At 45.9% G+C, this 13214-nt stretch overlaps 1 protein-coding gene across 1 annotated transcript; it reads left to right on the top strand.

Moving 5' to 3' along the window:
• The first annotated feature begins 89 nt into the window (after window positions 1–89).
• On the top strand, window positions 90–13184 carry rnf217 (ring finger protein 217). Its single transcript, XM_072362129.1, has 7 exons — window positions 90–1182; window positions 3851–4072; window positions 5248–5412; window positions 7027–7124; window positions 7221–7324; window positions 8370–8441; window positions 8963–13184. The coding sequence occupies exons 1-7, from the start codon at window positions 190–192 to the stop codon at window positions 9043–9045; spliced, it is 1737 nt and encodes a 578-aa protein (XP_072218230.1). The 5' UTR covers window positions 90–189; the 3' UTR covers window positions 9046–13184.
• Window positions 13185–13214: the final 30 nt, after the last annotated feature.

The raw sequence follows: 13214 nt of genomic DNA, 5'->3' as shown, positions 1-13214 counted from the left end.
CAACACAAGAGGATATTTGGCTGCGCTCCACCACTAGGCTTCCCATTGGCCTATCACTGCTCCCCCGCATGCTTACGACGACACCCGGAAGCAGCGAGCTGCCTGCTTTGTTTTGTTTTGGTAGTCGGAGTTAAGGGGAAGAGACGGCCAAGCAGGCAGGGGTCCACCCGGGTCAGACCTGCTCACTAAATGGGGAGAGCCACATCGGGGATGGAAGATGACGGACCGATAGCTGACGCCTCGAAGATGCCGAGTTTTATCAGCAGTTTCGAAGAGGGGAGGGCGAAATTGTCCCTCAACCTTCCGACAGAAAGTTCCCTCACGGATGGTAAAGTTGGGCGGCCGGTGAGGGATTTGAACCGACGTGTCATCCGGTCAAACTCCCGGTTATCACTTGACGGAGGCGGCAGAGACTCGGAGGAGAGGAGCGGCGATGGGCAGAGAAAAGCGGAGGGCAACAACAACAACAACTGCAACGGCGGAGGAAAAGCAAAGAGGAGCGCGAGCGCTGTCGAGATTTTGAGGAGGAATTTCGGGGATTCCAAATCACACTCTTTCCATTTAAGCACAAACAGTCGGATGCAGAGTGGAGCCGAACATGAGACCAACGAGGGAAGCGTTAATAACGACGTTACGGACCTATATGGAGCTGAATGTGGCGAGTGTAAAAAGTCGGACGGAGAAACGGGGGATGCGGAAACACAAAACGAGCCAACCTTGAGCGAGTTAGCGACTTCGGATGTTCAAAGAGTTGAATATTTAACCGTTACAGAGCAGTGCCATCATATATGTGACAGTGACAGCAACACACCGAGTTTGGGGGAGCCTTTCACTGCCAAGGAGCACGTCTACTGTACTGTATATTGCATCGCTAACGACAGACACCGAACAGACGCTGAAATCACAGACCGCCACGATGACACGGTCACATCTGACGCAACAGAGATTGATCTGGAGACAGGACAGATGGGGGGAACGAGTCCCGAACCGGTTCCGTACTCGTTGGACGACCTGGTGGATCCGTTCGGGGATATCTCCAACCGTTTGTACAGGGAGCAGGCCGGTGAGGAGAGCGAGATGCAAAGTTGCCGGGTGTGCCTGGTGGAGAAAACAATCGCATCCCTGCCCTGCTGCAGGAAGGCCGTGTGTGATGAGTGTCTAAAAATCTACGTCACCTCCCAGGTTGGTTGGAGGGGGGAGGAGGAGGAGGGGGGGTTGACCACAGCACAGAGAAGTGGCAGCATGGTGGACCCTGGTCGTTGCTGGCTCACTCAGCAGCTGGTCTCAGAGTCTTTGAGCAGCACTGCCTTTCTCTGTCACACTTCTCATGTGCTATATTTGGCATCCCAGAGGCATTTGGGTCTGGCCAGTTCTGGGAAATTCACCAGAAGTTGACCCCACATGCTTTGAATACTTCTGAAAATATCTAGATTAAGGGTCTCCACAGGCTCTCCAACGTCACTTAACGGATGAAGGCGAAGCTTTATGAAATATGAACTGAAATGTTACAGGCCAACACCTGCAGGTCCCCTGATCTTGTGATTAGCATTTTTTTTCCGCTGTGAATCTGGGTCACAGCACTAAAACAGGGATCTGGCACAAATGGTTTATACAATAGCAGACTTTGTGAGCTGGTGGGGTCAGTCAGATCCCACCTTCAAATGGGCTGCTTTTATCCTTAAGTGCATTACCAGCTACAGTTCCAGTCCAATAAAAGACAAATGTTGATCCATCCTCCTCTGAATCGTGTTCCAAGCATACTTCCCCAAAATACCTTGTGTGGATGCCAAAAAAATAAAAAATCCTCTAGCACTCCAGCAGTGATCCATAGAGGGGGCATCATCAGCCAAAATGAAGACAACGGGGACGCAATGAATTCAGAGCAAATTAGTTTACAGTGGGAGAGGCTTCTGGGGAGAGTTTTTCCATTTATTCCGATGTTTCACTCTGATCCATCAAGGAACTGAATAATTGATAGAAGCGCATTTACTTCCTTTAATCTTCGGCATACAGTTGCAATTAGGGGAGCGCGGACTCTGCGGAGCGACGGCACGCTGCCAGCTGCTACTCCCTGCCGGTGTCCGTGTATTTCAGGGCGTCTTTTCCTTCGTCTTCAAGGGCCTTGTTCGCCAGGCGATAGTCCACAGACAACAGAAACAAAAGCCGGATTTGACAAAGAGTCGCACAGGTTGGGGCCGATGTTGGCGCTGCTTCTGTAATCTTGAGTTTTATCAGTCACTCAGACTACGTTGCTTTGATAACAAGGCGCGAATAATCATATCCGTCACAGAGGCGAGCAGACTCTGATAAGCACACTGGAAATGAGAAGGGTCACGGATACCATCAGGTGTAGGTGGATGTTTTTTTTTTTTCTTTTAATGCACTGCAGACTGATTGTAGCACACGGGATTGGTGCGCGGGACAGTAAGCGTCATGTCAGACACTTTGCGGTTTCAAATGGGTTTTAAGAGACTGGATTGTACTGGTTTACTTCGAACCATGTTGCAACAGGGATTACATTATCAAACTACTGACATATCATTTCCCGGTCTTTTTAAACCAAAGGAACGTTACTGGGGTTCCCTTTTCCCCCCCTCTAGTTTCTGCCATGTTGCCAAAACGTTTTCTCTCGAGCCAGTTTCAAACTGTTTTTTTTTTTTTTTTTTTTTTTTATTTCCCACTTCCGTGTCAAGCTGACCTAATTCCATAGGCTGCGTCACCTTTGATATTTCCTGATGGCACACGTTTCTTTACTCAAGCACGCAGATAAACCCCTCTCCCACAGGTATGCATCATCATAGGGGCTGGTATAGAAAATGCTCTACATGCTACTTGGGGTCGAAGGACTAAATCCACCAGAATGTGACACTATATGCAGGTATAGATATTAACAACATGTCACTAGGTTGTAACCAAGCTGTAGCTACTGTTGCAGCAGACGTTTGAGTTGTCCTATCTCCTGTTCAAAAATCATTCCTGATTGGCTACAATATGCTGGCTATATATGTTTTTTTTTGTTTTTTTCCCCCCACGCTTTAAACAAACCTCCCATCATGACACGTGCTTGTCAAGGATAAGCTGTCCGACCAGTCCGGCCATCACGCCGTTGATGTTTTGGCAACAACAATAACACAGCCATCAATCCCGCAGAGGATCCATTGTCATAATCGTGTAATAGGCTCTTGGTTGTTGTGCGTCCGCCTGCACGTGTGCCACTGCGTAAATAAAGGAAAAACATATCTGGACTGTAAAAAGACAACAGGGGACGCTTTGATACTGTTGTATATATACTGTAGCATTAGAAGAGATCTAAAAACACAGGTATTGCTTTGATTGAATCGAAACCACAGGTAACAAAACAGGCATAAAACATGCATTAACTTGAGACTTGTTAAAAAATGTTAGAACAGACGATGCTGGTAGACTTTGAACTGACGGTGGATGAGTTCCACTCACTGTAAGTGGCTGCAGGGCGCTGACACCGGGCTAACTAATGTGTATCTGTGCGCTTTGAGACACATTAACCTCCACTCTGCACTGCTTGCTTCAGCCTTCCACTCAGCTGCCTCTCCCTCCTTCTGCTCTTTTTGGTCAATTATTCACCGGGTCCCATCGGTGGTGGTGGGAATATATTCCATATGTAGATGTGGTGCCAATAGTCAACCTCTTAATCAGAGAAAGCCACAACCACGAAGCCACAGTGGCCACACACATAATGCTGCTGATGTCGCAGGAAGAGCACTGATTTTAGAAGTGTTTGACATCATTCCTGCCCAGAGCAGGCCAAAAATAAGCTTCGAGATGAGATTTTTGTCCAATGTTGAACCATCTGCCTGTGTTTGTTTCCCAGCTGTGGGCGGGCAAGGCTCTCATTAGATGTCCGATCACAGAGTGTAGTGGCACCCTGGAGGAGGGATTGGTGATCTCCCATTTGGCCAATGAAGAGGTGGCAAAGTACCGTTACTTTTTGGAGCTGAGTCAGTTGGACTCCAGCACGAAGCCCTGCCCCCAGTGCAGCCAGTTCACCTCCCTGAAGACGCACAACCCAAACCGCTCTGAACACAAGTACAAGGTAAGGTCAGACACTTGCATTCACGTTTGCTGTCATGTTTGTACAATAAAAAAACTCCTGGCTGTAGTCAGGGGACATTAGTTGCGTGTCATCACTACTGCTCAGCAGGGAAAAGACTCCTGTGGTTTCAAAAGAGCTCTGACTGTGCAGAAATCTTTGATGCTGCTTACACCCGGCATTAAGATGCACCTCAGGTGTTCTGATTACAAGTCAACAGCTTTTCCACGTGTGTCTTCAGTAGCCACAGGTGAGCAGACATTAACTAGATTCCCATTAAAGCAGCGTTTTGGCAGACATTCTGCTGACTTTTTATGTAACAGATTTTATTGGAGAAAGTAGAAGCGACTTACATTACATCACTGATTTGCTCTTTAGGTTTTCTGGAAACCGCTCCATCCTCTGTATAAAAATAAAATAAAAAAAAATAAAAAAAGTAACCACCAGTGATACATCCACTGGGTTTTTGTGGCTTTCTGCAATAACAACACATTCCCCTGAAATCAATTTTAAGTTCTGCTCTGATAGAATAAATACAAGTTATGAGGAGCAGAAATAAGCGGGGGCTCCACTCTGGCAGGAGTCCTCCGGGATCCGCAGGACCGGCGCAAAGCTCTGGCAACACACTCGGCAGCTGCTGTGCGTGTTGTCACTGCAGAAACTAACACGATCGGGAGGTTTTTCTGTAAATGACACAGCCAGCAGAGGAAAATGACCCCACTTTTCACTTGATTTGAGCTTTGACTTTACTAGACTTTACTAGTTGCCTAGTAGAATAAAAAGTGTAAACTGTGAGGTGGGATCGTTTTGAAAACCCATCCCACAAATACAACATTTAAAGATATTTTCCAGTTTTGACGTGCTGAATGCAATATTAATGTGAACAGAGCACAAACGCCTCAAGGCCTTTTGTATTATTTCGATTGAGGGCAAAAGTTTAAATGCTCTCAGTAAATAAGAAAAGTTCATGCAGGCACTGACCTGGCTCATTAAACTGTTGAATTACACATTTTTAAGATGATGAAGTCGCTATATTTGTATGTGCATCTCTAAACTGTCCACGCCCACTCAAAAGCAAACGCAGCAAACAAACCCCATTTCTCCGGTAGCATTATCAGAACCACTCGTCTGTTATTTGGTGATCAGTTCAAACATGCAAACATTTGTCTCTCATGCAGATCCAGTGTAGCAACTGCCAGTTTGTGTGGTGCTTTAAATGCCACGCGCCCTGGCACAACGGACTCAAATGCCGCGAGTACAGAAAAGGGGACAAGCTGTTACGAAACTGGGCGAGTGTCATTGAGCACGGGCAGAGAAACGCCCAGAAGTGTCCAGAGTGCAAGGTAAGGATGGCTACAAGTCTCCAGTTCCTTCTCTCACCATATGGGTGCCATTTTCATGATTTATTAGACTGCTTTATTAGATTTTATAAGACATAATGCTTACAAAGCAAGGCCAGGCTGTGATAGATTTGACTCCCCCCCCTGCATTTTGTAATCTTGCAACGATCCTGAACTACAAGTCAGTAATGTGATCTATAGTTGCTGTGAAGGCACCGTTATATGTTTCTGACAATATCACAGGGACCATAGAAACAAAAAAGCCAGGGGCATCAACCAGCCAATACATCCCAGCAAAAGGAAAAGTCATTCCCCCGGCTGACCGGGATAAGTACCCTGCCGTCACACAACCTGATTCATTTGCACTTACAAGAATATGGCCAAGCAAAACTAGTTCACAATACACAATTTCTTACTTGAGAGAGTAACATTTTAACCAAAGCAGCCATTTGCTTCCCCCAAATGTCAGTGTCGACTTCATACATTATATCAGTTGTCACGTTTCCCCCACTTTCTTGCTTCTTCAACGATTTAATAGTTTCAGTCACGCCAAAGTGCGCATACAGGGGTAACTGTTTGGGTAGAATGTTGTGGAACACGTACAAAACATGTTCAGGACAGTGCAAGAAGCCCCTGGCAAATGAGAGCAAATTCCACTCGAGAGGGAACAATTTGAATCACAAATCTCCACCACATACCGTCACTAAAAAAAGCAGCAGTTTAACATGTCAAAGTAGTATTAGCTGAGCACTATGATAAAACACGTGTGCATATGATACATGTGAGCAACGGTTACACAGCCCATTTCAGTATTTCATTTGGCCCGTAACTCAGACATTCTGTTGCTCAGTGCCGACCTGCACGTCTTTTTCCTTTGTTGGCTGGATGCTGGATAGATGCCGGACGTGGCCACAGCGTCACCAGTTTCTTTTCTTTCAATGAGGAGCGAGATGATTGATGGGGGGGTGGAATGTGTGTAGATAAGGGAATCATTGAAGGTTAAGAAGCGTGAAAGCTGGGGTGGATGATGGATGATGAGCTGTTGGGAAACAGGGTGGCGCGCGGAACAGCAGAGTAGCGGTGCATAGGAGTGATGACCGCGTTTCTACAGCTCAAAACCGTAGCTGTGAGACGCACTCGCATCATGAAGCCAGCTTGGTTTTATCTCACAGTCTCATTACACCCAAACGAGTCGACACAATATCTAATCTGACTGGCAGATGACTAAAGGAAGACATAAATTAAGCCAATTACCGGTTTTATGGGAACTGTTTTCCCACAGCAGCGAGGCTTTTCCATTTGTGTTCATCACACTGCAGCTCCACCTCTTTGGATTTCTGCTCTGGAAGCAAGGAGACAGGAGTGCGTTTGGCCACGAAGCCAACAAATTGTTGCCATGCTGTGTTTAGCTGTAAAAGACTCGGTCCAACTTAATGCACAATTTATAGGAAGGCTGCTCGCAGCCACGGCTGCGAAACAGTGCCGATCCAGTGGCTGCACTGCACAGTGTTCAGTGTGAGCAGTGCTGCACTGAACTGAAACTATTTGAGAAATTGTACCAAGTTGACCTTTTCCAGGTATTACACCCAGAGCTTTTTTTCTTATCTTTTCCTTCAGATCCATATTCAGCGCACTGAGGGCTGCGATCACATGATCTGCGCGCAGTGCAACACCAACTTCTGTTACCGCTGTGGAGAGCGCTACCGGCACCTGAGGTCCGAGCCTGCTTCTGTCCTCACTCTGACCGCCTTGTTTTTGCCTTTTTTATGTCTTTTTTTTCATTTAATTTCTCTCTCTCTCTATGCTGTCAGATTTTTTGGGGACCATACTTCCAACCTCAGTGTGTTTGGCTGCAAGTATCGTTATCTCCCTGATAAACCTCACCTCAGAAGGTTGGTCAGAGGATCTGTCTGTGGTAAGTTGGTGTGGTTTGATTTGAGCCACTGACTTGCTCTTTTTTTGGTGTGTTAAGCTGTAAAGCAACAGATTCCCATAAGTAACAAAAGGGAAAGTTATTCTGCTTCTGATTTGAACACAAATCACTTGTTTGGGAATCTTCCATGATGATGAATCTTCCTGAAAATAGATATAGGGAACCCACTTAACTAAATTGTACAAGCACATTATTTATTTATTTATTTATTTTATTCATTGACAAGAAAATGATCCAAACGTACATGTCGTCAGTTGCAGGAAAATATTAAAGTCTTCTTCCAGTAAGCGGCGGGACCTCCCTCAAAGCGTTTCAGTAAATATTTATTGCTTGGCTTTGAGCGCGAGCTTTGAGGAGTAGTGGCGCATTCCTCCTTCAGCACAGCTCTAACTCTGGGATGTCGTGGGTTTTGTCACACAAGAACTGCGACTTTTCTTTTGGATTAAGTCAGAACAAAGGTCAGAAGGCCAGAGCTTTTCCAAAACAGTAACTTTATTTCCCTTTGACCATTCTGCGGCGGGCGCCACTGTGTGCTTTGGGTCATTGTCTGGCTGCATGAGCTACTTTTTCCTTAAGATTCAGGGCAGATGTCTTGTGTTATTCAGAGAATTTGTTGCCCCATCATTTATATCAAGCCAATTTGGCCCGAATGTAGCGAAACCAGCACCAGACTGAACAATTACAACCACCACGTCTCATGCCATGACCTGAATTATAGAGCTCTTCTTCAAGTATTAAAAGTATTGTACATCAGATTCTCTTAGTCATGATTATTCACAAACAGTCATCAGATCTATGAGCCAGAAAAAACCTCCAGAGAGCCAAACCCCTGACGGATCCATTTCCTTCGACTCACCATGGCAGCTCCAGTTTGTTCTCTCAGCGGGAGGCCAGTTTGTCCCTTAATAAGAACCATTTGCCCTTTACAGCCTCGGTGCTTTTTCTCATGCCGTCTTTGATAGTGGGAAGATTTTGTATTTAATTCAGATGGAACTGATCCCCCCCCTCCTGTTTTCTCTCTCTGCAGCCACGAAGGTGCTGATAGCTCCAGTGGTCATTCTGCTGGTCGTAGTTTTTGGAGCTCTCGCACTGGTGATAGGTAACTACACACGTTCACACAATCCAGTTGGATGAATAGCAGCCGCTACTCGGTCACAGAAGTTTTCAGTCTCTTTCAATAACGTGCACCGTTTTGTTTCATGTAAAAAAAAAAAAACTAAAGGAAACTTTTCTTGTTCTGAAAAATGCTGAAGCCGTAGATCCAGATTATCAGCCCGACTGCTTGACTTTCACTTCCTGGAACTACGTTTAGATCATCATCCAGCTGGTGGCTCATGCTGTCTGAGTCATTTGCCAGGCTTTATTGCATGCTATTGATGCCTCGGCTGAACTGTAATTAGTGTTAATCTCTTTCCTGTGTTTGTAAATCCGACAGATGATCTGCCGCATGCTAATACGCTGCGACGGAAGATTCATATTTGCTTGCGTCGTTAATAGAATCAGCGTTGTGCTGCCGTCTCTCCCCAGTCTTTTCAGCCCAATTAATTTTACATACCAGATTTGTTGACATCAGGCTACGATGATGATAATCATCTTTTTTTTTCCCTTGGTCTTCTGCAGGTTTGGTGGTTTTCCCGGTCTACTACGTGTGTAAGAGGAGGAAGAAGCAGCAGCACACCCGAGGATCCGGGCGATGGATCTGACCTTTCGCCCTCCTGTGCACCCCCGACCGCGCACACTCAGCTCAAAAAGGGCGACGACCCACATCTCCTCAGGGACGCACATGTCGGCCTCTGACCCGAGAGAACTCCAAGACAAACTTCACAAAACGAACACTGGCACCTTTCAGGAGGAAGGAGATCCATGAGGCCTGGATGATTGAGCAACATCTGATCTAGATTATTTATATCGCATGGGACTGCTCGAGAAAAGAAGAAATGCTTTATCGGGATGCTGGATACTGAAGCGGAAACGGAGTCCAATCCTATATATTTAGATTGAATCCCGAAGCAACCACTGTCTTGTACAGCACTCGTCACATCGGCGAAAGAGAATTTTCCTTAAATTTCACATCACGTAGCTGTAGAAGACTGTCCTCTTGGACGTGGCAGGTTTTCCTTTATCACACATTTGACTACAGGAGAATGAATTGAAACCAAAAGTTCCGGTTTTGTTTACTTATGAGAATGCATTAGCACTGGTCGGCATTGATCGGACGCTGTCGGAAACTTTGAAAGTGCTGGATAATCACATTTTTGAGGGCAGTTAGGATCTATGCTGCAAGGGGTGAGCTGCTCGGTTGTGGCAGGATCTCGCAGGTGAACACGAAGGGTTTGGAAATGTATGAATTCCAAAGGAAGTTGGGTAGCAAATTTGGAAAAAGCCATGACGGAGAAACGAGTTCTCACCGATGCAACAAAAGCTGGACGTTGATTTCATTCGTCTTTTCCTGGTGGGAGACGCGCTTTTTGCCTGCTGTGGAAAGTTTCCACTGCAATCTGAGTCGAGCAGCGGCGAGAATAATGTGAAAGGAGTGGCGATACTTGACAACCTCGAGACTAACCTGGATCTCAAATTCTTGCCAGAAGGTCTGAAACGTGGGTGTGTACCCGACTTAGAGAGTTTAGAGAGTTTTTTCCCCCTCCTTCCCTTTCACTGCTCCTCTCTGCTGATGGAAGCTCACATCTCATTCCTGTGTGGCATGTTGTGCCCACATACTGGATATGCCAGTATCTGCATCATCGACAAAACAAAAGGCCCCGGTGCCAAGACAAAACGCTGAATGTGGCGCACCGGGCAGTTGGCTCTGTCCCTTTTGCTCGTTGGTTCTGTTGCCGCTGCTCTTTATAAGGCCGGCTTTTTTTGCACAGGTTCGGTCTGAGATTGCCTCGAATGCTGAGAAGTGTGAGTGAGATCGGTGTTGAAAGTGCTCAGAAGCACAGACGGAAGAGAAACTACTGTAAAAGTAGAGAAACGTACAGAATGAAATGCTGTTGCTGTTGATGTGTATTCGGGCTGTGATTCACCGATGAGTTAAACAGAGTGTTCTGTTGTTGTTTTTTTACAATAAGTTTGCTGTGGTCCATTATGTTCGGCTGTAAATTGTAACGTCGACGGATATTTGAGGTTTTTGCGAATTGATGCGGAGAGTTTGGTTTTCTCTCTGAGATTGGATTGTTCTTTTTAACAAGCAGATACTCTCAATACCCTCAATCACTCCTTCTTGGCACATGAGAAGGAGCCCGCGAGGGGCGCTGCCAGGAAACCAGATTTATCGAAGCTTTAAAGGTCACCACCTGGCAGCAGTCAGCTGACTCTCAGTCTCTCACCCATCCCTGCTTTCATTCTTTCTTTTTCTGCCGCGCTGCCACTCGGTTGTCCTTTCGCACCTTTTGTCCGTTCCACCCTCTCTCCACCTCAGCTATGAGTTGAGGTGGAGAGAGGGTGATGATCACAGTGCAAAAAGTGGAGGTGCATCCACTGGAGCTGGAGGAGACGCCCAAACTGGATGCCCCTTGATATGCAAAAAAAAAAAAAAGTTACACAAAGCTGCAAGGATTCCAAATCAATCTCTGACTTTTTTGGGTTTTAATCTGGTTTTTGTGTCGGCACTCCCTTGTGAGAGGTTTACATTTAAAAAAAGAGAACCAAAAAGAAAAAGACGTGGATAAGTACAATGGATCTGTGCAGAGGAGAAGATCCGGCAGCGTGGCAAAATGTACGGATTGATACATTGACGAGAAATTGAGGAGGAAGCGTGTCCATAGGAAACAAACGCCCACAGTGGAGATGGAAAGGTGGGCTGTGTTGTCTCAGTAGATGCACTGTTGTGGTCACCAGTGGAATAAATGTTACGGCACATTTCATCACTGAATCCTCAACTACAGAATTAACGACATGAAGGAAGAGTGGGATTGGCAGAGATTCAGCAGTGCAAAGCCATTAGCTGGGCTTTATCCCAGGGATCTGAAACATCTTCTATACCTAGGAGATGATAAACACCAAGCCTCCGATATAGTTACACTGTACATGAAAGCTTTGTAAAGGACACTGAATATATATTGTTCCACACCGACTTCAGTACTGACTCTGGGTTGAGTACGCTCTCAGGGAGTCTGTGTTCTGTTCACTGTACCCAGAGCCCTCCATCGACATGAGCTGTGCCAAAGAAATCGCTGAACACCACTGCAGCTTCGACATGCTTCCTTGTCCGTTTGCCCGCAGCTGCCGAGCAACCGTATTGAATTCCAGGAAGCAAGAGCACTGCGGTGTCAGAAGAGATCAAACCGCCTCAGCGTTGCCAACGCCGTCCGCGTTTCCCTGCCTGACTCAGCTGGCCTGCCAACGCCACGTAGGGGTCAAGAGTTAGAGCTGAGACTCTTAAGGAGAACAAAGGAAAAAGACGTGCAGGTCGGCACTGAGCAACAGAATGTCTGAGTTACGGGCCAAATGAAATACTGAAATGGGCTGTGTAACCGTTGCTCACATGTATCATATGCACACGTGTTTTATCATAGTGCTCAGCTAATACTACTTTGACATGTTAAACTGCTGCTTTTTTTATTGACGGTATGTGGTGGAGATTTGTGATTCAAATTGTTCTCTCTCGAGTGGAATTTGCTCTCATTTGCCAGGGGCTTCTTGCACTGTCCTGAACATGTTTTGTACGTGTTCCACAACATTCTACCCAAACAGTTACACCCGTATGCGCACTTTGGCGTGACTGAAACTATTAAATCGTTGAAGAAGCAAGAAAGTGGGGGAAACGTGACAACTGATATAATGTATGAAGTCGACACTGACATTTGGGGGAAGCAAATGGCTGCTTTGGTTAAAATGTTACTCTCTCAAGTAAGAAATTGTGTATTGTGAACTAGTTTTGCTTGGCCATATTCTTGTAAGTGCAAATGAATCAGGTTGTGTGACGGCAGGGTACTTATCCCGGTCAGCCGGGGGAATGACTTTTCCTTTTGCTGGGATGTATTGGCTGGTTGATGCCCCTGGCTTTTTTGTTTCTATGGTCCCTGTGATATTGTCAGAAACATATAACGGTGCCTTCACAGCAACTATAGATCACATTACTGACTTGTAGTTCAGGATCGTTGCAAGATTACAAAATGCAGGGGGGGGGAGTCAAATCTATCACAGCCTGGCCTTGCTTTGTAAGCATTATGTCTTATAAAATCTAATAAAGCAGTCTAATAAATCATGAAAATGGCACCCATATGGTGAGAGAAGGAACTGGAGATCTCTTTACGCACCACATAGCAACATGTGCTCATTTCAGGTCTCTGAGCCGTTTCACATGTCGAGATGAAGTACCACAGTCCAGGGTTTAAGCTACAGCCCAAATACTCCTGTACGTTTGCACAAGTCAAAGTGTCACTTTAGTTTGGCCCGCGCCATTCTCCCTCTCAGATTAAAACCAGGGAGCAGCGTGAGCCCGGCCTCCCAACATTTCACCGACTCCATAAGGTCGTCGGGCTCTCTTTGAAGGAAGCGATTATACAAAAAAAAAAAAGAAAGAAGTCCAGTGTCTGGTTATTGATCGCACATGAGTTGTAGTGCAAGAATTATGCGAGGTACATGCAGGCCTATTGGAACAACAGCAACATGTTTGTGTGTATACGCCACTTTGTTTCCAAGTATCTCCCTCCAGGGAAATGTCAGATGAACTTGGTTGTTATGCTCCTTGTTTGCATTGAGAATCTCCTCTTTCCACCTGCTGCCACTGTCGGAGATACCTGCTGATGTTATTATTGCTCACTTAGCCAGGCGCCAACACTGTTTTCTCTGATGATTTGATGAAGAATAAACTAAAATGAGACAAATGCCAAAAATGTGGATGTGTGTTCCTTTTTTTTTTTTTTTT

The sequence above is a fragment of the Leuresthes tenuis genome, unplaced genomic scaffold (genome assembly GCF_036924035.1).
Source record: "Leuresthes tenuis unplaced genomic scaffold, fLeuTen1.0.hap1 SCAF_13, whole genome shotgun sequence".
NCBI lineage: Eukaryota > Metazoa > Chordata > Actinopteri > Atheriniformes > Atherinopsidae > Leuresthes > Leuresthes tenuis.
Note: the sequence above shows the minus strand (reverse complement) of the source record. Positions and strands in the feature narration are given on the sequence as shown.

Bases quoted from the DNA above. Each gene is read 5' to 3' on its own strand.
- rnf217 (XM_072362129.1), top strand. From the start codon at position 190: ATGGGGAGAGCCACATCGGGGATGGAAGATGACGGACCGATAGCTGAC. The intron at 4,073-5,247 runs GTAAGGTCAGAC...TCTCTCATGCAG, and splicing joins GCTCTGAACACAAGTACAAG to ATCCAGTGTAGCAACTGCCA. The intron at 8,442-8,962 runs GTAACTACACAC...GGTCTTCTGCAG, and splicing joins AGCTCTCGCACTGGTGATAG to GTTTGGTGGTTTTCCCGGTC.